A 26,598-nucleotide genomic window follows, 5' to 3' on the forward strand; every position below is an offset into this window, starting at 1 on the left:
GACGGATGAGGGACGGCATTGGCTCTGATGTAGCCAAATCAGTCGGATTCCTTTGCCATAATTACAAATGGATGGGTGCACGGCTCATTGAAGGGTCCGCATTTTTAGTGGGATCCGCATTGTGACTTACTTCACGATGCTTATTTTTTTCTCTCATGCATGCAGCACTGCCATTCAACGCAGGAATTAAGATGTTGCACATAATGCCTTGTCAACTGTCAGGTACAGGCGCGAACCGTATCTCAATTCGTACTTTCTCGTGTTTTGTTGGTCCCTGACGCATACTGTCAATTCGAGGCGCCCTGTTGTGTTGTTTCCTTGGCTAATACCGTCAAAATCCACAATTTACCTGTATAAGGTAGCTGCTTTGCACTGGACGCTCATGAACGGCAAACGACTCGTGGATACTTCTGGGCGCCAGCGTAGGCATTTGCAACTGCCAATTACCATCCTCAGGCGAAATTCCATTTTTTTGTGCGGCTGCGTGCGCATTCAGACACAAGAATGGGAGATGGTCCACCTGCAACCGCGTGCACGAACATCGCCGCAGATCCTGGCGATCTCCTCACAAAATGATTCTGAGCTGCGTCTGTATGTACTCGCTCCTTAATTCGTTCTAGAACGTTGACATGGGTGCGTCGTGTGCCAATAGCTTCATTTGTAAATTAACCGATAATCACAGGAACATCCATCACGGCAAAGTTGTGATGCTCATCGTGGCCCTTGAATTTAACCTTCACTTGAAGTGAGTAGAGCCGGCCCACCAAACATGACTGGAAACTTGGGGGAAGCGTGACATTGTTTTTGTTGATGGTCACCAAAGGAACGCTGAGTTTTTTCATCCAGAGCGTTTCTTGGTTGGCAAATGTCTGCGATTTCCACACACTCTCATTGTAGGCCTCGTTGTGTTGTATCGGAATCGTTTGGAAGTAATCCTTGAGGACATCCTTCTTGACACCGAGCTTACTGACACCTTTTAAGTAGGAGAAGGTGTTCTGCAGAATGTAGGTTTTGCTGTGACGTAAAAATGAAATGTACTCGTTGATGGTTTCCTTGAGCTGTTGCAAGTTTTCTTTGGTGTTTTCAACATCGTCGTGCTGAATCACTGCTCCACTCACATCGGCTCGTGTGTAGAAAAAGTCATGGTCAAAAGACACTGGAATTGGGTAATCTGTCTTATAAGACCATGCAACCACTTTGAATTCAACCAGTGAAATGTCGGGAAGCGTCGCTTTCTCGGTTGTGCTTTTGAACCAAAGTTCCAATTCAATATGCTTGATTACGGTGTCATCGTCACGGTTGTAAAGCTCCATGACGTTATTAGAAGAGACAGGCAGCAAAAAATTGCCATTTTCTCGAGAAGACACCGCTGAGAGAGAGTTTGAAGATTCACCTCTACCGCTGTTGTACTTCTGGATAAGTCGAGGTGACCCATATGGAATAAGCTTGTTCGGAACCTTAACGGCAAGAATACACTCTCCAATCTTTTCTGAAGCCAGAATGAGAAGTTTTTTCTTCTTGCCGGTGACCTTGACCGGTCTGTGTGTAAACAAAATTCTGTTCTTCTCAAACTCTCGAACCTTGAACTCAGGCAAAAAGTCATGGAATTCGGGCGTAACAGTGAGGTTAATCTTGCTACTGACATGATGAAGTGGTGGCCGTGCAGCAATGTGTTTTCTCTTGAGATCATCTTGTGAATACTCGAGTTTGTCAAGAGCGGTTTGTATCTCCTGTTCGATGGTCAAATTCATTCTTTTGATAAAATGCCAGGTCTCACGCTTAGCAAGACGGCCATATAGAACACCATCGATGCCCACGGTGTCAAAAGTTTCAACTCCAAACAAGCTATAAGCACGACTATAGCATTCAACTTGGGATTTGACGTTTGGCAAGAGCCGCAAGAAAAACTCCGCACTTTTCGAAATGATGTACTTCGATTTGTTCTTGGGATCGTTGATATCCTCTGTGAAAACAGGCAGCCTCTGGTCTTCAGTATGTTGTTTGTCAATAAATTCAGCTCTAATAGAATAGGAGACACTAGTATTATCGAAGCAGTAGTCGGTTACTTTGATGGGAGTACCTTTAGAAGATAAGCATCCATATCCCAAAGCCTTGTTGGTCTCAATGGTAGCGGCTCTCTTATAAAATGCCGTTTCATCAATACCGAACGATGGCGGAGCCATGGTATGACGCATGACGCCATGCGGACATACGACATCGAGAAGCATATCGGGAAATTTAAATGTGATGAACTTTTTATATTTCTCTTTAGCTTTGAGAATACGGTTGTCAGGAAGTCCCATGACGCAGCCATCAAACTGGTCTCTGGAGAATGCCTCGTATTCGATTCCGGCGGAGCTGGGAATCGCCGTCTCATTGTAACTGGCATTGAGATCATACATCTTCAAGACCTTTTTCTGCACAATGGAGTGTGTGCGCATGATACCGCGCTCATCTTTGGTGGCATTGATCATCTTGATGGTTCCTTGAAGACTCACCGTGAACAAGCCAAAGTCCACATCTTCGTCCAGATTGTTGGTGATGACCACATAGCCATTCACCACGTCGCCACAGCTGTACTCTTTGAGCTTTGTCTCGAGCGCATTGAGCTGGTGCGGGACGGGGATATCTTTGGTGACTATGATTTCGATCAGGAGCGGAGACGATTTGGCATGCGGAAGCGTATCAATATTATCAAGAACAGAATTGCCATAGCTCTCATGCGTCATGATATTGGCATGGCCAGCATTGTGTCCCGCTGCAGGCGGACTAGCACCTCGAGATGGCGGTGCACTAGGGGGAGCATCGCGCCGGCGTGGAGAACGTGAACGGAGCTGGAGACCTTCCTCCGACGCTGTGTCCGAGAAGAGGTACTGGCCCTCCACCTCGTCGTCGTACTCGTCGCTGTCGTCAAGTTGCAAGTCGGGGTTAGATGCATTGTGAAGAAGCTGATCAATCTCGGCTCCACTGCTCTGTGGCACCGGAAGCAGAAGCGACAGGGCCTCGGCGGAAGCGTCGGTATAGATGGGAGGGTTTCCCAAGTTGTCTTCATCGAACTCAAAGTCGTTTCTCTTCAAAATGGACTGGAACATTTGGAACAGCGGAAGGATGTCGAAATACTCGGTTTTTGTGCCCGAAGAGAGCGGCGAAAGACTGGCCAGCGGTTCGCCCAACTTATCGATCTGGGCCTGTAGATGGCGTGCGGGACGATAAGGCACGTTCTTCGGTTTTGGCTTGGATTTTTCAGCCAAATTGACTGACGATGGCCGCCGAGACAGCTCTGCGCTGCTGAGCCCCGAAACAATGGGAGCAGGACTCAGCGCGACACTATCGTACGTCGGAGGGTCCGATGGGAGCCCGTTTGCATCAGGCATGGTCGGAAAAAGTGGAATTGTGGAGGGTTCTGGTGGTGGTAGTCTAAGTAGGTATAAGTGGTAGTGTGTAGTAGTAGGTAAATAGCCGATAGAGAGATAAGCGAGAAGAGGTCAGGGGAAATAAGCTTTCGTGCGGGAATTGCGGGTTGATGACATTAATGAAAGTTATAATTTATGTTTTCTCTTCAATTTCGGTCATTTTCTGCGTATTTCCTTCGTTTTTGCGTGTTTCCCGTTTGCTGGTAAGTGCTCGGGTCGATTTCCTACTTGGGACAGAGAATTCGCAACTTTTAGGAAAGAATTGGTCCACACTACAGAACACACATTGACGAATATAAAACGTGTATCAATGTAAAACCTATAAAAGAATAAATTTTCCGAAAACCTCCATCAAATTCTCCCAAATTCATTTTTCTTGTCTACATTTTCCGCAATTTTCAGCGTTTCTGCCTTAATTACCGCCATTTTTCACTCCCCCAATTTAGATCTACCTACTCCAACACCATGTCTCTTCCTCCACCAGCCTACAACAACGACCCCATCTCCTTCGCATATCCTACCGTCCGCAAGAGATGGCCAACCATCTTGGAGGGTGCAATTGCCGATATCGCCGCTCACGTGGCCCAGACCCCGGCTGCCAAAGAGTGTGGAGACCATGTCACCGGCAAAATCAGAGCGCTTTTGGAGGATTTCAAAAAGGACGCCGCTCTCACGCCTTTCAGCGAGTCCGAGGTGGACAAATTCGCATATCTCAAGGTGTACAATGACCAATTGTCGCAGAAGCAGATGACATGGCTCTCGGCACCGTGGCTCTTCTCCGAGTGCTACTTGTACCAATTGATGGAGGTGTGGTTCAAGGAGACGCGCGAATTGAAGACGTTCGATGTTTTCGAGTCGTTGAAAAACCAGACCTTCAAGCAGTCCTCGTTCGGTGTTCTTGAACTCTGCAAGCGGTACCAGACACTCGGCCAACAATTGGCCGCCGAGTCCGTCGACAAAGAAACCCTCAAGCTTTTGTTTGTCGAGTTTGCTGACATTTCCTTGTGGGGAAATGCCACCGACTTGTCGTTGCTTGCGGGCAATGTCACATTGGAGGACATCAAGAGCGTTCAAGGCGCCGAGGTGAGAAAAAAGAACGAGGAGAAAATCTTGGTGAACGATATCGAGCAGGCCTGGCTGCAGGTGGTGTCTTCGTCGTCGTCGCGTATCGATTTCGTCTTGGACAATTCTGGCTTCGAACTCTTTGCCGACTTGTGTATGGCATTGTTTGTTCTCGACGCTGGTCTCGTCAAGAACGTCGTGTTGCACTGTAAGGAAATTCCATGGTTTGTGAGTGACACGATGCCCAAGGATTTCGATGCCTTGTTGGAACAGCTCCAGGATCCTTCCTTCTTCAGCGACATCCACGAGACTGAAGCCGACAAGCAGTCCATCGACTATTTGGTGTCCAAGTTGAAATCGTACGTTTCCAGTGGTCAAATCTCCACCCAACACCATCCGTTCTGGACATCTTGCCAGGAGTTCTGGGCGCTCCCACAACAAGCAGACTTGTACACCGAGTTGAAGAAGTCGGACTTGGTTATTTTTAAGGGCGACCTCAACTACAGAAAGTTGACTGGCGACTTGGACTGGGACACCACCACACCTTTCAGCGTGGCAATCCAACAGTTGGCCTCTCTGAAGCTTCCAATTTTGGCCTTGAGAACATGCAAGGCTGATGTGGTAGTTGGCTTACCAGCTGGAGTCAATGAAAAGTTGATTGAAACTTACAAGGAGATGGGAAATGAGATTGGTGAGCACTGGAAGGCTCTGGGTAAGTGGGCCGTGGTGAGTTTTTGTTCCGGTCAACAGTAGAGAGGGATACCGGGTATCAAAGCTGAATGCAATAGATGCTACACTGGTAGATTAGAAGCCGAAAGCCGAATAATGAAACTGTAACATATGTAACGCAATTTAATCCTAGAGCGAAGGACTTCGAGTCTGTTTGTGAAAATAATCTCCCTACAACTTAGACATGGTCATCATCATATAAATAAATTAAAATTTAAAAGAAGGAGTACAAAATTCTCTCTACCACATAAATTCTTCATCTAAGTTCTCTGTTACTTCACCCCTACGTCACTTTGGAAATTCATCTCTACGACTTTTTTACTCCATCTCTACAGCCCTTCGTTACTTCATTATATTAACCTACCTAAGGCTCGCCAGACTTGCGCGAGTTACATGCTACAATCTTAAACTTATCCACCACTATATCGCTATCGTTGACATCGTTATTGGACATATCCGTCATTTTGATCGACACATTCTTGATGATAAATGTCCACACATCGTCACAGAACCGATACGTATGCAAGTCGCCCTTGAACGAAATCTTGGACTTGCACATACTCCGCTCGGCCTTCAAGCTCTCGGCCACAATGCGATCGAAGTTGTTGAGCACACGCATGGCTAGTTGTGGTTGGATCTTTTCGTCGGAGATGAGCGAATCGAGCGCATCTGCGAGGGCACTGCCGACGGCAGAACGTCTATAGAGCTCGTAGTATGCAGGGGCACTCATATCGACCAAAAAAAAGGGGTTTGCCGATTGCAATGGACGGAAATTAAGGAGTATTAATGGTTGATACTGGCTGATTACGATGTACAATGTGTTGCGGGATGTATTGCTGTATGTATCAGTGCGGGCTTGTCTGCAGTACGCTCGATTTTCCATTTAATAGTGTGGAGTGCTCAACTATAATACGGAAGAGGTTACACTACACTAAAATAGAGGAAAATGGCCGATTTGGAACAGCTCACCGTTCGTCAACGACTCAAAAAGGCCATCCAGGGCTACCATGCAGTGCTTGCGTCGCCCCAGCGGCAGGATCTGGCGCAATTCCAGAAACTACTCAAAACCCAGATCGAGGAGTTTTCCACCTTGCAAAGCATTGTCGATAGCCTTTCCCTCTTCAGTAGCAGCGAGCTGCTCCGGGAAATCAATTCTGCATATCTCCCGTTTCTCTCGGTGCCGTTCTATCTGGCAGAGCTTCTCTCGAAGTTTCAGGGGAACGAAAACGGAGAGTATTCCGTGGATGACGAGAGGAAATGGACGTGGAAGGGGGACAATTTGGTGCGCGCAAAACAAGTGGCTGCTTCTTTCCTCATGTCGCTCCATGCAATCGGCGGCATCTTGTCGGAGTCTCAATCGAAGCGTCTCAATTCATTTTCAAATGCATATGATCCATCGCCCGAGGAGCTTTCGCGGCTGATGGGTGATCCCGCATCACGTAGGGCACAGAAGATCAGTGAGTTTAAGGAAGAGTCTGCGCTCAACAAAAAACTTGCCATTTTGGATGACTACTATAATGATACCAATCCGGAAGAAGGAGACCTATTTGAATCCATGGATGAGGAGGTGGTGCGTCAGATATACCTTGACCAGTTAAAGCTCCAGGCAATCCGTGCATTTGGCCTTATGGAGGCCGTTTCGATGGAGGCCCAGGTTCTCGCCAATCGCCCCACACACTCTTCCGAACAGAAGGAAGCTGCCGATTCAAGAGTTCTGTCAAAACTAGACGCTTTTGACTACACGTCGAGGGTGGAAAGAGACCCAACAAAGGCTACCGCAGTCTCGGAACTCATCAACAAACAAGGACGGGTCCTCCAGCCGTTCGTCATCACTAATAAAAGAGAAGAGCTCCGCAAACAGGTTTTCGGAACCGGCCAGGTGCTTCCCAGCATGTCAGTCGAGGAATACTTGGACTACGAGCTTGCAAACGGAAAGATGCTCAAGGGCGAGGCTCCTGGCGCCGAGGATAGTGATGAGAGTGACGACAGCGACGAAGAATTACGTAAACGAGAGTGGGACGATTGGAAGGATGACAACCCGAAGGGAAGTGGCAATATGAAGGCCAACTTGGGCTGATCTACATCAAGTATCAATATATAATAATGCATGTGATGGGTGGGTATATACTCAACGGATTTAAGAAAGCTCTTTCTCGAGCTCTTGGAGCCATTTGTAGTACTCCAAGGTCAATTCATCAACGGTTGCAATAACCAGACGGTTTGAGGTGTCTCGTTTGATAATCCACCTATCATCCACTTCCTTGAACGTCTTCAAGCAGTTGATGATGATCTTGTAGAGCTCGAGAATCCTCAATTTGAACTGTTTGTAGTCCTCGAACTCTGTGCTTTCTGACACCAAAATATCTTTCTCTAAGTTGAAGCGAGTGATGAAGATGTACAAAGCCTCAGCAGCACCTCTAACGTCACCGAATTTACCAGAAGCTGCAGTGTTCACACATCCCAAAAGTCTCCAAGAATACAAGTACTCGTAGCATCTTAAAGCATTGGAAAGAATCAAGTCTTCGTTGGCGATCTCTAATATAATGGAGTCCACCTGGAGGTAGTTTTGTTTGAACAAATCACTGCTGTTTTTCTTGAAGAGTAGTTCAAGTTTGTTGTTTACCAACAACGCTCTGATCAACTTGGAAAGAAGAGTCTTCATTTCAGACGGGGAGACATGCCCATTAATATCATTTAAGGCGCTAACGGCATCATCGTAATTTTTTATCTCAACAGCATTGCTGTAAAGATTGCGCAAGTAAGTCATTTTTAATGGATCATGGCTGGACTGATTTGAACCACTTTCGAGTGCTTCGATTGCCTTCTTCTCGAACAAGACAGATTTCTGGAGAAGTTCCAACTTGAGATCGATACCACCAAATTCTGCTCTTGTTTTCAAGTTGCCTGCGTATGCTACACAGAGATTTCCCAAGCTGTGATAATAGTTTGCTTTGGTTGCGAAATCCAGACTATGCGCGGTGAACACAGATGATAAGAACAGCTTAATGATCTTTTGACTGTTCAAACGTTCAACAAGCTTTTCTTTCGTGGTTTGGTCTTTCACCATGGAGTATACCAGGTAATCGATAAAGGTGGTATAGAACTCTTCGAATTGATTGTTGAAAAGATACACAAGACCAAGGAGAAACTTGATGATCGGTAGTGAGGTATCAATCTTTTTGACAAGATCCTCCAAAATGATCTTGACCTCGTTTCTATTAAGCAATTCGAGGAAGATATCCAACAAGAAGGATTCATGGTTTTGCGAAAGGATAACATCGCAATAGTAGTCGAATGCCAAATTGTACTCTTTTCTCAGTATCAATTGAAGGAGAGAATCATTTCTGGCGACTGCACATTTCCAAAAGAGTGAATTTTCGGATTTTGAGATGGAATGTGTTTCGATCGGGCTTTTGGATCTAGAGTCCTTGAAAGAGAGCTCAAACACTTGGGTCATGAGAGCGTAATTGTTGAACTTTTGGATGATAGCATTAAATATCTCGAGAATTGTGTCGTTGACCTCGGATAAGAGTAGAAGGACAAAAAGATTAAGGAGGATTTGTTCGTGATTCTTCTTGATGTTCTTGAATGTGTCAATGGCCACAATTTTGGAAAGGAGTCCACATCCCTCACCTGTAAACGGAGCAGAAACACCTGGCACAAGAATATCCTTGGCATGGGGGTCAGTAACAAGGGACTGAATCTCCTCCAAGACATCGGGAATCGATGCTAGGCTGTTCATCAAGTCCTCTGTTTCCTCGTCGCTTATTCTGCTAGATAAGAAATCAGTGGCATAATTTGTAGCGTCATTTGCATTGATTGGCTTTCCCTTCTTGATTTCTCCAAGCACTTGTTTGAAAACTTTCAAAGAAAATCTAGACGCAACAGAGTTGAGAAGAGCCGCCAAGGCACTAGATTTGAGATTCCAATTTTGTTCTTCATAGTAGTGTGCGAGCCTGAAGACACCAACACCGTTCACCTGAGATGTTATGATGTAGTCGGTTGTGGACAGCAAAGCCAACGATTCCTGACTTGTTTTCTTGAACTCATCACAAATGAGTGCAAACTTGTACCACAAGGAATTAGGATTTACACCGTGAGACTCGCTCACAGAATTGATCACATTGGTGACGTGTTTGCGTAAATATCCGTCAGTGAACATAGGTGTTGCTATACCCAGATTTTGCTCAAATACCTCCAAAGCGGTAGTGACTATGTCCTCGTCATAGTTTCCGGAATTGAAGATGGCATCAATGATTTCACCATCGCCACGCATGGACATGAGCTCTTCTATAGGAGAAATGTTCAGGATGTGACTGTGTGTAGTGTTTTCAATGGAGCCTGATTCAGGACTGACAACATAAGATACGACAGAGCTGTATGTGTAGCACTTCCACAAAATGTGATATTTCAATGTTTCTGGGGCGGATTGCACGTAGAAGTCTTGTACTGTCATCACATTGGAGTCGAGGCCTCTTTCGAGTAGCGAGTCCGCAGTTTCTTGGATAGCAAAAGACCAATCCTTCTCAAGTGCAGATTCAGAAATAGCCCAGCTGGAGATTTCAAAACTGGAGCCCGCAGTGTTGGCCAGTGCTGTGCCGCTAGGAAGACAGACAGACAACCTTGTTACATGAGATTCGGAGCCAGTAGAAGTGGCCACAAGGAACCGGTTTGGGACCGTACTGAGCCAAGAAACAGAGTCTTTTGAAGGAGCAGCCTGGATCTTCGGTCTCGATTGCTGGTGGCTGGATAAGCTCCAGAAAGAAAGTGTTTTCGTGGCGGACAAAGTCACGAACTCATCGCTGGAGAGGGCAACGATATCGACCGCCGCATTGGACAGAACACCATTCAAGGACGAATCGGCAGGCTCGGAGCTGCGGAACAAATAGTTGACAATGTTCAACGACATGAGCGGCGCATTCTCGGAGAAGTCGTAGATGTTGAACGCACCCAAAGGCTCATCTCTGCAGAAGTGTAGAAGCCCCCCATCACGCATCGAGACCACCAAGTTCGCCGGGTCCAACGCGCGCATACAGAAAGGCAGCGATCTCAACTCGAACGAATACGGCACCGAAATGTTCACCCACTCAGAAAAATTATCTACGCTGAGTCGGTTGGTGTTACCCACTATAAAGTCACTAAGCTCAATTCGTAGCGTAAGAAAGAGGAAGCTCTGGTCAATGATATCGAGCAACAAGAAGGGCTCGCCGTTGCCGTTATCGGCCACAAACTGACACGCAACCGTTCTGTTGCTCACCACAGGATGAGGGAGCTCGATGTTTAGGTTCTGGAACTGCAACCCCAAAAGCGTCGTTTCGTCCACCAAAAGCGGCAGCAACCGCAAAACGCGCATGTCGTTGGTGACGCCCACCTGGGCCGCGGGGAAAAACGTCCCTCTTTGCAGCGAGAGATCGACTATTTCCGAACTGCCCAAACATCCGTTTCTGAACTTCTCCGAGACGTCTTCGGGCCTCGTTGGCGGCGAGTATTTGAGCGGGAGCCGTACCACTTTGGTAGGTAGATGTACCGCATAGCCGACGATGTTGGACACGCTGTAGGCGGCCATTTTTGGGAGAGAGATGTGTTTTGGAGTAGTAGGTGAATGTGTAGTGTGGGCGGGTGTACGGGTGGAAGAAAGGTGGATGGATAGTGGGTATAATTTGGGAGAAGGGGGAGTTTATTTATGATTGAAGGGTTTACAGTATTCTTTTTTTTTATTGGCGGCTGATTGTTTCGGTAAATCTGGTGTTGGAATGGGCGTTTGAAGACTTTTGGTTTGTTGTTTGGGTTTTTGAATTGGAGACCATTGTGGACGATAGAGCGGAGATATTTCGTGGAAAATGCAAGTGAGGATATTAGTATGAGTCAATAATCTTAATTTGAAATAGCATTCACTTGTTTGTGATTCGGTGGTGGATAGACAGTGAATATAGGCGTGCTACTACTCTTGGTGAAAAGTCCAATCTTCTTAAACTCTACAGGATAGTTCAAGCTTGCCCTACATTATTTGTGAAATATTAACATTGATGTAGAAGACTGTGCTGTCAAATAGAGGGTTGTCTCTCCTTTATACTAACATAATATTTCAGGTGCTACTTATTACCTGCCCGACACAGCAAAAAGAGACAAAAACAAACCGGAAGATAGAAACAATCTCACACAATTTATTGAAACAGTTAAATAATTGAAATATGTCTTCTAGGAGGCCCGGCCCCATCATTTGTAAAACTTTCCGAAATATGCCTCATGGCCGAGCGGTGTGCACTCTCGCTTAAAAAGTCAGCTCTGCTTGATGGTCCAGGGTTCGAGCCAGACCGTGGAACTACAGGAATGCTTGAATTTGGCTAACCAAAGAATCAATATATGAATAAAGAGTGACAATAATCGCGTGGAAGCTTTTAGAAGTGGATTTTTTGGTTTCTATTATATATTGGGTTTGTTTTGTAGTCTTTTCTCGCCATACCAACATTTAATTCACTCTTTAAAATCTTGATTCAATTGAAAAATAAACAAATTAAGTATTCCCCTGTTTTCTCGTCTACCACAACTTGATCTGCCTTTCAGTTTGTCAACTTTAAGAAGAAATCTACTAAATTCTAAGCGACAAAAGCACCACCAGTGACAAAAATTGCATCGACTTCATGTGACTCAATACATGTCCATATTATTTGATTCCATTTCATGAAACTAGCCAAGGGTGGCAAGTTGTGTCGTTCAAGACTACTAAACAGGACTTTACATCTATCGAAAGTCATCGAATTATAAGTTTCGTCAGAGGAAAGAAAGATTACACAAAGACCTTGACTAAAGTCGATTCAGAGGAAAATCTGAACAAGAGTCGAGGGAAGTTCCAAAGAAAGGACCTTCAACGCAATTGTATGGTCTTCTCACAAAACTCTAGTGGTATGATAACAAAAGTTTAGCCCGCAAACTTGAAAATGTAGCCTTATATTAGCAGAACGTCAATTCAACAAATTTGCAAGTGAAAGACGGTAGAGGAAACACTAGGTCTAGTAGTCGAGACACAGCCTCATGGAGTCATAACGCGCTACTAATTAGGATGAGTTCTTTCGCGATCACTTGACATTCTCTTGTTCAAGGATCTAATCGTAATCATCTCTTCTTGGTCTTTTAGTTTTGCAACGCAATCTCATCCACAAGTAATGCGTTCAAACATCGGCTAATGCTAATGGAAGACCAAGAAATGTTTGAGATTTTTGAAACACTTTCAAGGGCCCAAGTTAGCTGAATAGCATGATCACAAAAATTGCCATAGCGTATTTTGAAGGGGTTCGAAAGAGAGGCCAACAGCCGAATAGACTTTATTCAGTAATGAGAACGATCAAATTGGTAGTTTTAGAATAGCTTCCGAACTAGAAACGTAATGCAGTTCGACAGGACATATCACTGGCCACTGGTATTTCCTAGAGAAGCCAGCTCCTCTGGATTTGTGTGAGCCGTGCTCGTGGGCCATCTGAACAGAGAAACCGGCTTTTCGGTCGCCTTTGTCAGTGCTCTGGAACAACTCCCGCAGACCGCCAGTTTCTTAGGCTCCTCCGCTCGAAGAGTGGTGTTGACTGGTCTAAGAGGTTGACGACTTGAAGTGTCACAAGTCAACGGCGTCAGGGAAACTGGTTCTTCCTTTACACACTCCGGTTCTTCCGGGAAAACCTTCAAACTTTCTGGTTTTTCCGGGAGAGTGCTACTACCATGTCTGCTCTCAGGCCGTGTTTGATAATCTCTTACGACTCCACACGAACACAGCTTCACCTTCTCATCGTAGAGTCCTTTATACTTTGCTAACTTCTCGCGGAGTCTACGTGCGAGTTCCGTGAATTCTGTTTCTCTCTGATTTCTTTCAGAAAGCTCTTTCTCGGAAATGTAGGCTCTCTCTTCCCTCTCTCTGTTCAAGCGAGAAATCTCCTCACTCAATCGCAATTTATCTAATTCAAGCGAGGCCGCTTTTTCTTGGCTTCTCTCTAGATCCTTCCGATACTCATCTAGCAAGCTGACGTGGGACATTTCTCTTTGTAAGTCATATTTGGGCTCCTCGGCTATTCTTCGTGCCTCCTCGAGCTGAGTCTGCAAGATTTGATTCTGCTTCAACAATTGAGCGTTCTTCGATACTTCGTCGTTCATTCTTGCGAAATATTCATCCTTTTGTCTCTCCAACTGCAGGAGAATCCGCTTTGTTTCTGCAAGTTCAACAATGATCCCATAGTCAGCATTATTCGGAGCAGGCCTGTCAATGCGCGAAAAAGCTTGATCTAAAGTCGCATCCTGAAAGTCCAAAAGATCATTTTTGGAGGTAATCGGCGAGGAAAGATGCTTCTGTTCCGATTTTTTCAGATACGAGGCTACAAACTCGTCTCGATAGTCGCTCATTGACCCGTCCGGCAGGCTGTGTCGAATATGCCTCTCTATCAAATCGTCCATGGCATTTCTATGCATTTTTGTGCTGTAGATGTGATTCTTTAGACGCGTGTGTTTACACTACAGAAGGTTGTATACAGTGATAGGAAGAGCACAAAAATGTGGGAGAGTGTTTGAAAATTAAAATCTCAGGTAATTTCAGGGAATTTGATAGATCATTTGGAGATTTGTGCTTTGTTTGGTTGTAATGTGAAACTTGTATTGGAGTAGATTGCCTAGCAACTCTTTGAAGTATGAGTGAGATTAGGAGTATTCAAACGGAAACAAACTACATATTATTTGAAGAATAGTTGTACGTATCAAGTTTCTTAAAGTTAGTTGAGATTCCTGTTCAGTAGGGAATTGGTGTTGTCAATGGACCAATAGTGGTACAGTGAAACTGGCACAACCGAGAATTATTTGTAAAATCCGAACAAAATTGAGAAGAAATCACTTTCTGTTTATAGGAAGTGTGAGCAGATTGCTGGAAGGCCTGAACCATGTTCAGTCCATTGATTGGTAGTACCCGGAAGTCCATTCAGAAGTATCAAGAGGCAAAAGCCAAATCGTGAAAATATTTCGTCAAATGTATCATCGCCACGGCAACAATAAATTTATCAAATTGACGTTTAGCTCACAGAAAAGCGATACTGAACACATACTAGCTGTAACAACTAAACCTCAAATAAAGAACCCATCTAAATCCAGAAACACAATTTAAAAGCAATTATCAAATATCAAATTTCAAATTTCTCGAAAAAAAAAAAGATTCAAGGAAAATTTGTCATTTTCGCCATTCTCATACCTACTTATCTATCGTCCCCCACAATTTCATCCCACCTCATGTCTTCTACTCTCTTTTATCGATTTTTCCACCAAAAGGAACAGTCAACCATCCATTTCGATGGCACGGGCATAAACGTCTTTGACCTCAAACATGAGATCATTGCACAGAATAACCTCGGCCAGGGAAACGACTTCATGCTTCGTATTTTCCATCTGGAACAACCAGACCTAGAATACGATAATGACCAGGATGTGATCCCACGGTCTACATACGTGTTAGCAAAACGCTCTCCAGTCACAGTTTTCAATGCGCGCACGCAATCTGCGGCCCGATACGTCTCCGGAAGACCTCGAATCACCAAATTCAAGAACCAACCAGTGATTGCCCCCTTGGCTGCAGCCAAGCCCGAGGCGGTGGTGGATGAGAACATCAGCGAAGAAGATCGTATCAAGAAGATGTTCGAGAGTCAGTCGACGGCGTGGGCTCAAACACAGGACGAATTGCTGACCCATAAGATGGTCCATTATAAGCCCGGAACAGAGGATCTACCGCCGCCAGGTTATGTGTGTTATCGCTGCGGAGGGAAAGACCATTGGATCAAAAACTGTCCGACAAACCTGGATCCAAACTTCGAGGGTAAGAAGATCAAGAAGACTACTGGTATTCCTAAGAGTTACATGAAGACCATTTCCAAGGAAACGGTCGAGTATAGGCTTCAGAACCCCGAAAGTAATGAAAGTGGCATCCAAACCACAGAAAACGGTGATTTGATTGATGCTCAGGGTAATACTTATATGATCACAGAGGACGGTAACTACGTGATGACATTTGCCGACTCCAAGACATGGGCGCTGTTCCAGGAGAAACAGCAGAGTGCAGCGCTCCAAGCGCAGAAAGCGTTCGACAAGGAACTTGCTGGAAAAGCCACCGCCGAGGGGAAAACTCAGTACTTGAATCCTCTTTCTACAGACCCGCAGGTATTGAAGCTGCCAATTTACAAGACGCCGTGCTGCCAAGACCTACAAGCACTTAAAAACATGAAAAACTTCTACTACAACCAGACTGAGCTAGAACAGCTTTTGATCGAGAACGACTTCCACTGTCCGAACTGTGGAAAGGGCGACATTTTCTTGGACCTGCTTCTCCGTTGCGAGGAACTTGAAAGTGAAATCCGTGAATTTACGGAAGCTCTGGGTCTCGCAGATCCATCTTCGGCTAAAAGAAGTGCAGATGAAGCCGATGGTCCAGACCTGAAGAAGCCCCATCTTGAAACCAATCCCATGCTTCCTCCAGGCATGCCGTTCCCCATGATGCCTATGATGGGCATGCCGCCGATGTTCATGCCGGGTATGCCGCCAAAGCCATAAATACACTCGCACTTCATTCCCGTCATTTCATGTCTGGTGTTGGTTAGGGCTTGCGGTTCATATCATTAATATAGTTCAAAATAATACAGAAAGCAGTCTACCAGAATGCATGAAAATAAAAATAACAAAATTGAATTAATTATCACAGTCATTTCTCTTCTTGTAAAAAACTGAACTGTCCCATCAATACCTACAATTTCAACCAGTAGGGGTTACCCGCCTCACAACGGTCCCATATATAAGCAGCCAGTTCCTGCAAAATTTTCCACCACCAATTACACTTTTGTCTAAATGTATGTCTACCCCAATTAATCTATGATGATCAAAAATAATCAATTCAAACTAGAGTTTGTGACTTTTCAGAATGATCACAACATTATTATGCATGGCTTGCTGAGGATTACCACTTATATTACGTTCCGAAACTGGTTTACTAACTTCTAGTGTATGTTTATTATTGAATCTCATATGATTTGTACGGGAGCTTGATTTTTGTGATGATACACCAAAAACAAAGCTGGAATTACCAACTGAAACTCTAGGATTGATAAGTTTTTGCATAATTACTGATCTTTATCGAGTCCCGTGCTATTATATTTCTCTATTTGGGAAGTTTACTAACTCTCTAGGTAAGTCTAATCGACCGCAAAATATGTTCAAGGAGGAATTATTGCACTGGGCACTGAATACTTTGTGAGTGACAACGCATTAAAGATGGGCCTCAGAAACCCTTCGTGACTGAGAACAACCTCTCCACTACGGAACTTCTCTAACCATTCTAGATGTATGTACACGCACCGCCTATGACTATTTTATGATGATCTCCTAGATGACGAGTCAGAATCGGGATTCCCGTTGACGACAACCTTTTTTTCAATACCATTCATGCCTTTCTGAGTTAAACCCCTATATCTGGAGTACTAACATCCAAAGTTGTCTTCCCATCGAAGAAATATGTCAACTTGAATTCCATACATGGAGTTCTGAGTTATTGACTGGCACATTCGCCTTTTCCTTGCTACTGTTTTCCGTGCGGACAATAAAAGATGAGACTGAAATAAGTAGACAAGCATATGTCCGATTCTATTAAAAGAAGAGAAATATTTCCTGTCTGATATTGTCCACATAGAAAATGGAAGCAAGGAGGGCTGAGTGTTCCTTGTTGCCTCTAGCGAGCCAACAAACAAACACAGTCCAATTTGTTAAAGGTATGTTTATTTTACTTTCTATTGTTTTATTGCACTGCAGTATATGATGACTTTACCACATTTATCACGACGGTCTTCTGTTCTGGCAACTTGTAATTGCCAGCTTTGATGATATTCTCGGCCTTGACCGGCCGTGGTTCCTGAAAACTCAGTAATTTTGACGAACTTAGAAACTAACCAATAGGTATGTAAATTTTCTCCAACCACCAATGATGTCACACAGCGGTTTGATATTCCATGAAACTCCAAAAACTTTATTCGATTTGCATGTCAGTCTGAGCTGGAATTGTTTCGAAATGTACTAACATTCATAGTCGATGTGCTGATGTTTTTTTTTTTGCTATTTATATTCCAAATGTAATTTAGAATCCCGACTTGAGTTGGGATTTTGTCTCAGTAACCATTTGATGTAGTCTATTGTATTCAACAATGGTGTACGCTTTGCAGGTGGGAAAGCATATTGCAGCCAGGAGCAGACAAGGTAATTGAATTGTCGAAATCGATTCGAATGGAGCAATCCTGGCTCAATTTGCTTCCAAAACGATTGTCAATTTGTGTGGGCAATCATAGTCCTCAATTGAATGGATCAGTTTTTTAGAGCTGGATCCGGCCTCAGATATTCCCCTTATGATTTCAGCGATTGTGTTGTACCTGATTTGGATCAGATGTCACGACCAAATTGCTCGAAGTACGGCTACATGTGTTTCTACCTCGATACACATCCTACCAAATCCAAATACACAACAAAAGATGCGATAACTCTAGCAAATATACAAAATAGGAATGAAATCAACTCTCACAGATAGTATTACAGAAAATTAACTCCCATAACAAACACTCGCCTACACTAACAGAAAACCGTCTTCACACTTAGTCAACCACCACTACCAATCACTACACTACCAGATCCAAACAGACAATAATACATTCATAACAAGAAACCGAGCTTGCGGCTATACAAAGAAATATAAACCTTCCGGGATACGGACCTACTGTCTCTTGGCATACTCAGCCTTCTCTTTTTCGTAACGCTTCTTGTCGGCAGCAGCCTTGGCCTCGTAAGGGGTCTTTTCGTCGCCCTCCAAAGCCTTCCACTTCTCACCCAACAACTTACCGACCTGGCCGAAACTGATACCGGGGTTCTCAGCTCTGACGACGTCTCTGTTCTCGTTGGCGAAGAACATGTATGCGGAGAGGGATCTCTTAGGGGCATCGGGGTCCTTCTTCTTTCTGTTTGTTTTCTTTTTCTCGGTCGACACTGGAGAGAGTTAGTACAATTACATAGGAGAGGGCTTCTACGGAGGCTAGCTAATAACTGTAGAGAATCTGAAACGCTTCCATACACACCCTGGAGGAGGTGAAACGAGGGGCCAGATAGGGCCCGGAAAACGTTGCTACGAAGTGGGAAAAAACGGGCAATTGCAAAACCGGCGAGCTGCAAAAACAACAGAAAGAAAATTTGGGAATATGAAGAAACGCAGTAAAGTGACAATCTGACAAACTGACAACGCGACACAGTGACTACCCCCCAACAACTCCCCACGGTTCTCGTCCACCCGTGTTCACCCCCATCAAACTTTTCGTCGACAACGTCCACTGACCGCCGTCAACTCAAGTCATCGCCATATATAATCCCACGATCGCACACCCAAGGCAATGGCAGCGCAGCCCGTTTGGCGCCGGCGCGACCCGATTCTGCGTGCAAGTTTTAGCTGCGCGCGCATACATACTGGTAATTTTTGTTAGGAAAAAATTGTTAACAGTAGTTGGGTGGGCGGTGGGCGGAAGGCACTATATAGTGCGGGTGCGGTGTGCGGGATGGGAAGTGCGCGCAGCGGGCGTAAATGTGGGGCCGGCAGCCAGCATCCTTTCTGGGGAGGAAAAGCGCACTGGCGCGGGAGAATTTGGGGGGGAATAGGTGGGCCACCGCGTTTTGGCCTGGGCCGTTTTTTCGTTTGGCTGCGTGGTTTGGGGCAATTTGCAGTGGTGTTTGGGAGACTTTTGAGAAGAATTGGAGAAGAATTTGGGGAGTTTTTCATAGGTGTTTTTTTGAATGTATTTCTGGAATTTTTTTTTGAAGAACTTTTTTAAGTTCTTTTTTTGAAGTTCATGTATGTTTTTTTTTGTTTTTTTTTTGTTTTTGGAAGCGCTTCGTGTCTATATTTAGGGGTTTGTTTGGTACGTTATTTGGTCTCATATGAGCCCCTGTATTTGTATGTATTGGAGGAATTGGTCTGGTTGATTCTTTTCATCATTAGGGCTGATCCTTTATTGTTGGGTGGTATATTTCTGTAGATTTTGTTGTGTCACTGTCCCTTTTTAGGATTTTGTGATTTTGCAGTGCTACGGAGTTTTCAATTGTATTTCCATTGGGATTTCACTACTCTTTACTAGGCCCTTATCGTGGGTAAGAATAAGATAAGTCGGTCATTGTTCGTGAGGATTGATATTGTCCGGAAATTTTTCGTGAATTTTGAATTCATCCTAAATTTTAATTTGATCCATTGATAATGATCTTACAATGAAATACTCGCAAACTGACTGCTAGCATTCCATTTTATTGTCAATCAAAGAGGTATCTACTAGACTACCCTTGCACTAAATTTTATCAGTAACACAAAATGTACATACTGAAATTTGTTTTTATGTGCATCGTTTTACATTCATCTAGGCGCCATGATTTATTCATCTGTTCTGTACCCACGAGCAACATAGACAATCAAGAAAAGCACATTCGACACGATTCTCAAGAAATCTCGAGATTTACAAATGCCAATCAATTGGTCTTCTCTATACTCTGTTACTCTGATACGTCACATGAATTTCTCATCCTCATATACTATGAAAATTCGAGCTACTAGACTCTGGAAAGGTCCATCAAAGCTCAATTCAAAATGACTTTTAGATCTCTCATATAAATTGAACGCATTCTGAAATTCGTGAATTTATTTTTGGACCACCTGACGTCAACCGAACAAGAATGATTGGCTTTTAGTTCAAAGAATCACCGCTTTCCCAAGATCTCCTTCAATTCAAAAAATGAATATAGCACTGCCTCCTACAAATCAATGAATATTAAATCAATAACTTTTAAACTATACAGTTCCTAGGCCATCAATGCCTCCGTCATCTGTCAAGCTAACATCCTACATCTACAGTTTCCAAACCGAAGATCGCACGTTACTCATACAAACATAATCCATTAAGTGAGCTGATTCTCCTAGTACCACCCACGGAACTGGTTGCTGTCCTGGTAGCTACCATATTGTGGGTACTGTTGGTATCCACCGTATTGGCCGCTCTGTTGTGGGTACTGAGGTGCTCCGTTAGGACCTGGGCCCTGTTGGCTACCTTGGTGTCCTTGCTGTTGTGGTTGCTGAGGTTGCTCACCCTGCTCGCCAGTTTGGCCGTTTTGTGGGTATGGCTGGCTGGTTGGGTATCCACTGTATGGATAAGCGCCTCTAGATCCAAACTGGTTGGGGTTACCGTAATACTGGGCAGCGTAAAATTGACTGGCTGCTTGTGCAGCTTGGAGAGATGCAGCGTTTTGTGCTCCAGAGTGCTCGCCCTCTGGTGCCGAGCCGTTCTCGCTACCTTGACGGGCCTGTTGCTGGGCCTGTTGAGGTTGTTGCATACCATAAGCGTTGTTGGTGGCAGCAGCCATGCCAGCACCATTGCCGTAGAATGGTGTGTTGTAGTAGTAGTTGTAGTAGTTAGGGTATGCAAATGGGGCAGCGCCGGGGATTTGTTGCGACTGTTGTGGGTTTTGCAAGCCCTGGCTCATTGGGTGGGTGACCAATGGAGATTGAGCAATATCAACACCGTTCTTGGCACCTTCAGTGTTTGGAGCGCCAGTCTCACCACTAGAACCGTTGGCAACGTTGTTCTGGTAGTAGGCACTGTTGGTCATAGTGTCCAAACCACCTTGAGCAGCTTGGCCATAAGCAGCCGAGTAGTCGAAAGATGGGTAACCAAATTGGTTTGGCATGGTTCCAGCAGCAACTTGTTGTGGGAACTGTTGCTGAGATTGGAAATGAGAGTAGTAGTCATAAGCTTGGTTAGCAGCAGCAGTGTTCTTTTGTTGTTGGTCGTAAGGGTAGCCTTGTTGTGGTTGTTGTGGCTGTTGTGGTTGCTGTGGTTGTTGAGGTTGTTGTGGTTGTTGAGGTTGTTGAGGTTGGGATGGGGCAGCAGCGCTAGTCTTGCTGGCATATTCAGCGGCAGGAGCTTGGGCTTGTTGCTCGGTGGCAGCTTGCTCGGTGGCTTGTTCGGCCTTAGGTTCCTCAGAAACAGGCTCTTGAGCTTGGATGGACAAAGAGCCGAAAGAAACACCAACATTGCTGACTTGTTGAGGCAAAACGACCTCAGACTCAATTACAGAGACGGCTGGAACGTCCTCAGCGGCCTCGACAACGGTCTCGGTGACCTCTTCAGCGGCAACTGGGACAACGACAGCCTCCACATCTGGAGCAAGGGTTTCAGTAGCACCCTCTGGAACGACAAGAACGGCTTCTTGCTCAACAGGCTCTTCAACGGTGACCTCCTTCACAGGCTCGGCTTGAGCTTTCTTTACTTGTGGTTGGGGCTTGGCCTTAGGCTTGATGGCAGATGCCCAAGAGGTAGCAGCTGGGGCGGCGACAGGAGCGACCTTGGAGGAAGCAGGTGTAGACTCTTGCTTTTCAGAAACAGGAGTAGGTTCAACGGCCTCGCTGGCAGCAGGCTTGGTGGATGCAGATTCTTGGGTGGTGGAGGTGGAAGTTGACTCGACAGGCTCGGAGGACTCGGCTTCAACTACGCGCTTAGGCTTAGGCTTCTGAGCGTCCTTGGACAATGCAGAGGCCCAAGAACCGGCTGGAGCAGCAGAGGCGCTGCTGGTATTGGTGCTAGAGGCAGCGGTGGATGTAGATGCAGTAGTAGAAGTAGAGGCAGCAGGAGCGGCAGCAGAAGAGGCAGCGTTTGGTGCAGAAGCATCCTTCTTGGTGGCAGTGGAAGATGCTGATTTCTTCTCGCGTCTCTTGTCACCTCTATCATTTCTGTCGGTTCTGTCGGTTCTCTCGACTCTGTCAGGCTTGCTGTGCTTCTCTCTTGGATGCTTGCCCTTGGCCTGAGAATCCAGGTGACTATGTATATGTTGCGAGGCGTTGGCATGTGTCTGCTCCACAGCTTCTTCTCTTCTTTTAGTCTTAGGTTCCTTCTTGATGGGTTCCCATTTTGAAACCTTCTGGTTGACAATCAAGTCAATGACAATTTCCAAGTCGTTGTGGTGCTCGGCTAACAACGCCTCCAACTCGTCGGCCTCCCAATCTGGGAACATCTCGTTCAATGTGGACACCTGCTCCGAAGAGGCAGACGTTGACGAAGATGTGGCTGCTGCGCCGCCGGCAGTCTTCTTTCTATAGGATTTTCGTTGTGACATGGTACTCGCACGAATGTGTATCTTTTGTACGTTTGTTTGCGGATATGTGCCTGAGTATTCAGTCAATTAGATGTTCTATGGTTCTGGGTCCGTGTTCAACAATTGAGAGGGGGCACCAGGATTAAGAAACAACAGACTGACGGAAACTCTTACTTCGGACGAAACGGAAAGGGTTTAAACTCTCGAGTTTTCTTCTGGCAAGGGTTTTCCAATTAAGGATTCAGAACAATCGGCTGGAAAAACGGTCACGTGAGCTCGTCAAGCGGGATTTTTTCGCAGTAGTGTTAGCTCGCGCAGGCGGATACGGTGGCGGGCAAAAAAAAACGGGCACAGGGGCGGATTTGGCGACGGTGCTTTAGTCTTGCTATATGTGGCATTTTTTCGAGTCTTTTTCAGCAGTGAGGAGGAGTGGTGCGCGCACGCCTGGGGGTCAACCGGTCACGTGACCCTAGCATTGAACAACTGCAAAGTTTACAATCTACACTTTCGGTATATCTTTTGATTTCATTTTATTGTAAGAAATTTCTTTCGTTAATCAATATTAAATTCGAGTGTAGTATGTTGAAATGGGAGTGTCTTTTGCTAGAGAAAGAGCATGTGGTAGAGGTAGAGACACGGAACACAATTGAGGAATTTCGTTGGAAAGGAAATTAATTCGCGTCCTCATTAAATCAAAAGAGTTTATGATTCCATGTTTTTTGTCGCTGAACAGAAATACGGTTCGGGAATCTTTCAATGACGCCGTCTCAATTCTCTAGGTGCAAAAGCAGGCGGGAAATAAGAGAAGATATCCTCTCAAATTTTGAAAAGACTCTCCAAAATTTCAATAATGCTCTTGGAGAAAATCATCGCCAACTGTGTGAGTGACATCCAGAAGTGCATCGAAGCAGCAGATCAATTCAAAGCAGATTACAAAACTTGATGCATAAGCTTCGAGTTATCGCTTTCTATCTCGAACTTCTCAGCAACAGATTCAGCCACACTGGTGAATAAATCATAAATGATCTGCTTGAGTTCAGCGCCGGTCTGTTTGAAGTCAGGATATGAATTGACCTCCAAGAGCTTCACAGAGTAGTCCTCGTTAACAAGGAAGTCCACTCCAAATATCTCGGCAGAATTGACCATTGGCTGGAAATTGATCTTGTCCACTGTTGAGGCAGCCTTGAATAAGGCGCCGGTAACTTCTTTGATCTGCTCGAAGATAGCTGCCTTCTTCTCGGTGGTAAGTCCCTCAAGATCCCAAAATGGTACCACCAATGGGTTTGTACCATCCTGAAGGCATGTGTTTGTCAAATGACCAGCTAAAGACAAAATTGCTGCATCATCATCGGCGCTGGGTGAAACGTAGCTGTCGCCCGCAAACAAGGTCAAGATATTTTCATAAACAAATACCTTCAAATCGCCGACACTGAGCACGTAAACGCGAAGGTGGAATTTGCGGTTGTTGTATTCTGAGAGAAGAAGAGGATTGCTCTGGTACTCTTGTACAATGAAATGTCTGAGCTGCGACACAATCACACCATTGTTATCTTCGTGGTCATCTTCCTCGTCGTCTGTGTCAACGCCTTCGTCGAAGGCATCAAAAATGGCTTGGAGTTGGTCAACTGTGTTGAAGATCCGAATGCCCTGGCCCTTGTCACTCATACTGGGCTTCAAGATCCAGGTTTTCTCGCCCAGCTCAATCTCGCCGCGGAGCTCATAGGCTTCGTCCAAAGAATCGTCTAAGAACTCGGCGTAGTCTACTTGGAGGTGATAACTGGGAGGGAAAGCGTTGACGAGCGCCGACTGGGGATTCTTGGCAATGAAATGCTGAATGGTGTTCGACAAGAAATGCTTGCGGATCAACGCCTTTCTGTAGATGTATGTAGGCACAAAGTATCTAGGTGGATGCGCTTGAATCAAGTCGAGATCAACATCTTCGTAGTCGCAGAAGTGAAACACTTTCAACAGCTTGTTGGCAGAGAAGTTGTCCAAAAGACTTTTGTCCGTTTCGACAGTGAATCCCAATCTTTTAAAGGCCTCGGACACTGGTTTATAGATGTAAGAATCTTCGGGGATGGTGATGAGAAGAACATTTCCGTGTGTAGGCTGCAGAACAGTATTGTTCAATACAATCTCGCCACTGAAAGGCTCAATGCTTCTAAAGGCTGCTTTAAGTGGCGTCACACTGATGCCATCCTCGATGAGGACTCTTGAATCGGTATGGATCTCGCTCTGGAGGCCGTGTTCTGCTACATGGTCAAAGCGCGGTGCCCACGCATACTTGCCGTCGCCCATGGGCTTGTAGATGGAAGTCCAGCGATTTTCAAGAATCGGCGCGTACTTGATTTTGGTCGTTTCGAGGTTGAGACTTGAAATGAGCGGCACATTGACGGAAAACAAGTCGATCTCGGGGAACTCGTCCAAGCGCTGCGCTAAGTGGGCAACAAGCTTGACGGATATCTTGCTTGCTTCTTTAAGAACGTCGAAGCTATGTTTGAGACTACGGAATTCATAGGAAAGGGCAATGGCTTTGGTTCCATGGGTCACGGCCTCCATTGCTGCGCCAATGGTTCCACTGGCCAACATGTAGAGATTTCCCGAGTTCTTACCAAAGTTAGGCCCACTGATTACCAAGTCTACGGGTCCATAGGAGCTGTCTAAGTGATGAATACCGATATCTGCACAAGCCGCTGGTGTGCTATCCACCAAGCACCATTCCTGGAAGCCCTGCGACTCCAAATGAGCCTGGCGCTTCTCGAAGGGACCCTCGAATTTGTTGATTTCCGAATTGGGTGTTTCGGTCGAGTCTTGCGTGTAAATGTACGTAGTAGTAAGTTGCTTTCCAGCAAAGTGAGCTTTTCCGATCCAGGACCGCTGCTGGTCCGGAACAACAATAGAGACCTTCCAGTCCGTAGCGCGCTTGATTTCGTCAACGAAATATTTCATGTAGGGACACAGCTTGTCGTCCAAGGGACCGTCGTCGTTTGTTAAAAGAACATGCATTTTTGAAGTGCCAGGAGGTCGATTTTTGGAGCAAAAGGGGGTGGTTCAGTAAATTGTACTTGAGAAGTAAATATTTGAGAAATGTAAACTTCCTCAGTTTCCTTTTTGGGAGAATGAACGGTAGAGTAGTGTTCTTCTAGGTAGTAAGTAACAAAGGATGGAGAATACTTGGCCGTGCGAAATTTAAGATCACTGCAAGAAGAAAAATAACTTTGGAGAGAATTTTCGTTTCTTGAACCGACTTACTGTACACAGAAAATTGGCGGTAGATTTTGATGAAGTGATTCCTTCAGAACAGAGAGACTGGAAACTGCATCAAATGAAGAGACTTGATCACACAAAGAAATAAATGTGAGAAATATTTGAAACAAAATTAAGATCAAATCTAAAAGTCTTCTAACCCACCTCGATTACCTCTACATCATTGCTTCTATTCCACTGATACGCTTCCACAAAAGATACACTACAACTACGCAAACTGCCCGATTTTTTCGGAAAGTGACGGCGAGACATACACCACAAAAAATCGCCAAATTTTCCATTCTCTCCAAAATCCCACCGTCTCCACTCTCGTCGTTTCTCCCCACACCCATCTCATCTCTTCCTTCACTACTACAACTAAGTACATTCTCTGGTGGAATTAGCACCACCACTAATACTCTATATAGAATTCTTTCTCAGGTACGTTCTCTTCTCCCAACTCTTTCTCCTCTTAGCACACAAATGTCGTATTTCCTAGGTAGCACCGGACAATATGCTCACGTCGAGGTCAACCCGGAGAAAATCAAGCTCGCCGAGGTCCAGTTCACCGTGATGGCATCCACGTTCAACTCCGTGTTGTCCAGATGCCGAGAAAAGTGTATTGTTCCCGAGTACGGCGAAGGAGACCTTGCTACGGGCGAACAGTCATGTGTAGACAGATGTGTGGCCAAATACGTCAAGGCCAACGCCAACATAGCGCAGCATGTTCAGTTTATGATGCTGCCGGATCAGATGCCGGAGTATAAGAAAGTGGAGGCCATGATGAGAGACTGTAAATAGATATGTAATGAACGAAACGAGTGTTTTGAAGGGTGTAGATAATGGACGAAAATTACGCTATATTCGAGGAATGAAAGAGAGCGATTTGACATATCAAACAATCACTAAACAGCGACTGTTACAATGAATACTTTGGAGTGTCCGTCTAAATTCATTTTTACACATACAAACGATAGACTAG

At 45.2% G+C, this 26,598-nt stretch overlaps 11 protein-coding genes across 11 annotated transcripts; 4 read left to right on the forward strand and 7 right to left on the reverse strand.

Moving 5' to 3' along the window:
- Positions 1 to 665: 665 nt before the first annotated feature.
- On the reverse strand, positions 666 to 3,374 carry PUMCH_001523 (uncharacterized protein; the record flags this gene model as incomplete). The annotated part of the gene is made up of 1 exon (XM_063020569.1): positions 666 to 3,374. The coding sequence occupies one exon, from the start codon at positions 3,372 to 3,374 to the stop codon at positions 666 to 668; it is 2,709 nt and encodes a 902-aa protein (XP_062876639.1).
- A 504-nt stretch (positions 3,375 to 3,878) lies between these two features.
- On the forward strand, positions 3,879 to 5,228 carry PUMCH_001524 (uncharacterized protein; the record flags this gene model as incomplete). Its single annotated transcript, XM_063020570.1, has 1 exon — positions 3,879 to 5,228. The coding sequence occupies one exon, from the start codon at positions 3,879 to 3,881 to the stop codon at positions 5,226 to 5,228; it is 1,350 nt and encodes a 449-aa protein (XP_062876640.1).
- A 340-nt stretch (positions 5,229 to 5,568) lies between these two features.
- PUMCH_001525 (uncharacterized protein) lies at positions 5,569 to 6,087 on the reverse strand (the record flags this gene model as incomplete). The annotated part of the gene is made up of 1 exon (XM_063020571.1): positions 5,569 to 6,087. One exon carries the CDS (start codon positions 6,085 to 6,087, stop codon positions 5,569 to 5,571), a length of 519 nt encoding a protein of 172 aa, XP_062876641.1.
- Positions 6,088 to 6,150: 63 nt separating this feature from the next.
- PUMCH_001526 (uncharacterized protein) lies at positions 6,151 to 7,281 on the forward strand (the record flags this gene model as incomplete). The annotated part of the gene is made up of 1 exon (XM_063020572.1): positions 6,151 to 7,281. The coding sequence occupies one exon, from the start codon at positions 6,151 to 6,153 to the stop codon at positions 7,279 to 7,281; it is 1,131 nt and encodes a 376-aa protein (XP_062876642.1).
- A 60-nt stretch (positions 7,282 to 7,341) lies between these two features.
- On the reverse strand, positions 7,342 to 10,770 carry PUMCH_001527 (uncharacterized protein; the record flags this gene model as incomplete). The annotated part of the gene is made up of 1 exon (XM_063020573.1): positions 7,342 to 10,770. The coding sequence occupies one exon, from the start codon at positions 10,768 to 10,770 to the stop codon at positions 7,342 to 7,344; it is 3,429 nt and encodes a 1,142-aa protein (XP_062876643.1).
- Positions 10,771 to 12,608: 1,838 nt separating this feature from the next.
- PUMCH_001528 (uncharacterized protein) lies at positions 12,609 to 13,655 on the reverse strand (the record flags this gene model as incomplete). Its single annotated transcript, XM_063020574.1, has 1 exon — positions 12,609 to 13,655. One exon carries the CDS (start codon positions 13,653 to 13,655, stop codon positions 12,609 to 12,611), a length of 1,047 nt encoding a protein of 348 aa, XP_062876644.1.
- An 804-nt stretch (positions 13,656 to 14,459) lies between these two features.
- PUMCH_001529 (uncharacterized protein) lies at positions 14,460 to 15,770 on the forward strand (the record flags this gene model as incomplete). The annotated part of the gene is made up of 1 exon (XM_063020575.1): positions 14,460 to 15,770. The coding sequence occupies one exon, from the start codon at positions 14,460 to 14,462 to the stop codon at positions 15,768 to 15,770; it is 1,311 nt and encodes a 436-aa protein (XP_062876645.1).
- Positions 15,771 to 17,967: 2,197 nt separating this feature from the next.
- On the reverse strand, positions 17,968 to 18,162 carry PUMCH_001530 (uncharacterized protein; the record flags this gene model as incomplete). The annotated part of the gene is made up of 1 exon (XM_063020576.1): positions 17,968 to 18,162. The coding sequence occupies one exon, from the start codon at positions 18,160 to 18,162 to the stop codon at positions 17,968 to 17,970; it is 195 nt and encodes a 64-aa protein (XP_062876646.1).
- A 2,036-nt stretch (positions 18,163 to 20,198) lies between these two features.
- Positions 20,199 to 22,391, reverse strand: PUMCH_001531 (uncharacterized protein; the record flags this gene model as incomplete). The annotated part of the gene is made up of 1 exon (XM_063020577.1): positions 20,199 to 22,391. One exon carries the CDS (start codon positions 22,389 to 22,391, stop codon positions 20,199 to 20,201), a length of 2,193 nt encoding a protein of 730 aa, XP_062876647.1.
- A 909-nt stretch (positions 22,392 to 23,300) lies between these two features.
- PUMCH_001532 (uncharacterized protein) lies at positions 23,301 to 25,376 on the reverse strand (the record flags this gene model as incomplete). Its single annotated transcript, XM_063020578.1, has 1 exon — positions 23,301 to 25,376. The coding sequence occupies one exon, from the start codon at positions 25,374 to 25,376 to the stop codon at positions 23,301 to 23,303; it is 2,076 nt and encodes a 691-aa protein (XP_062876648.1).
- A 723-nt stretch (positions 25,377 to 26,099) lies between these two features.
- Positions 26,100 to 26,417, forward strand: PUMCH_001533 (uncharacterized protein; the record flags this gene model as incomplete). The annotated part of the gene is made up of 1 exon (XM_063020579.1): positions 26,100 to 26,417. One exon carries the CDS (start codon positions 26,100 to 26,102, stop codon positions 26,415 to 26,417), a length of 318 nt encoding a protein of 105 aa, XP_062876649.1.
- Between the last annotated feature and the right edge of the window lie 181 nt (positions 26,418 to 26,598).

Source organism: Australozyma saopauloensis, chromosome 2 (assembly GCF_035610405.1).
Source record: "Australozyma saopauloensis chromosome 2, complete sequence".
Classification (NCBI taxonomy): Eukaryota; Fungi; Ascomycota; class Pichiomycetes; order Serinales; family Metschnikowiaceae; genus Australozyma; species Australozyma saopauloensis.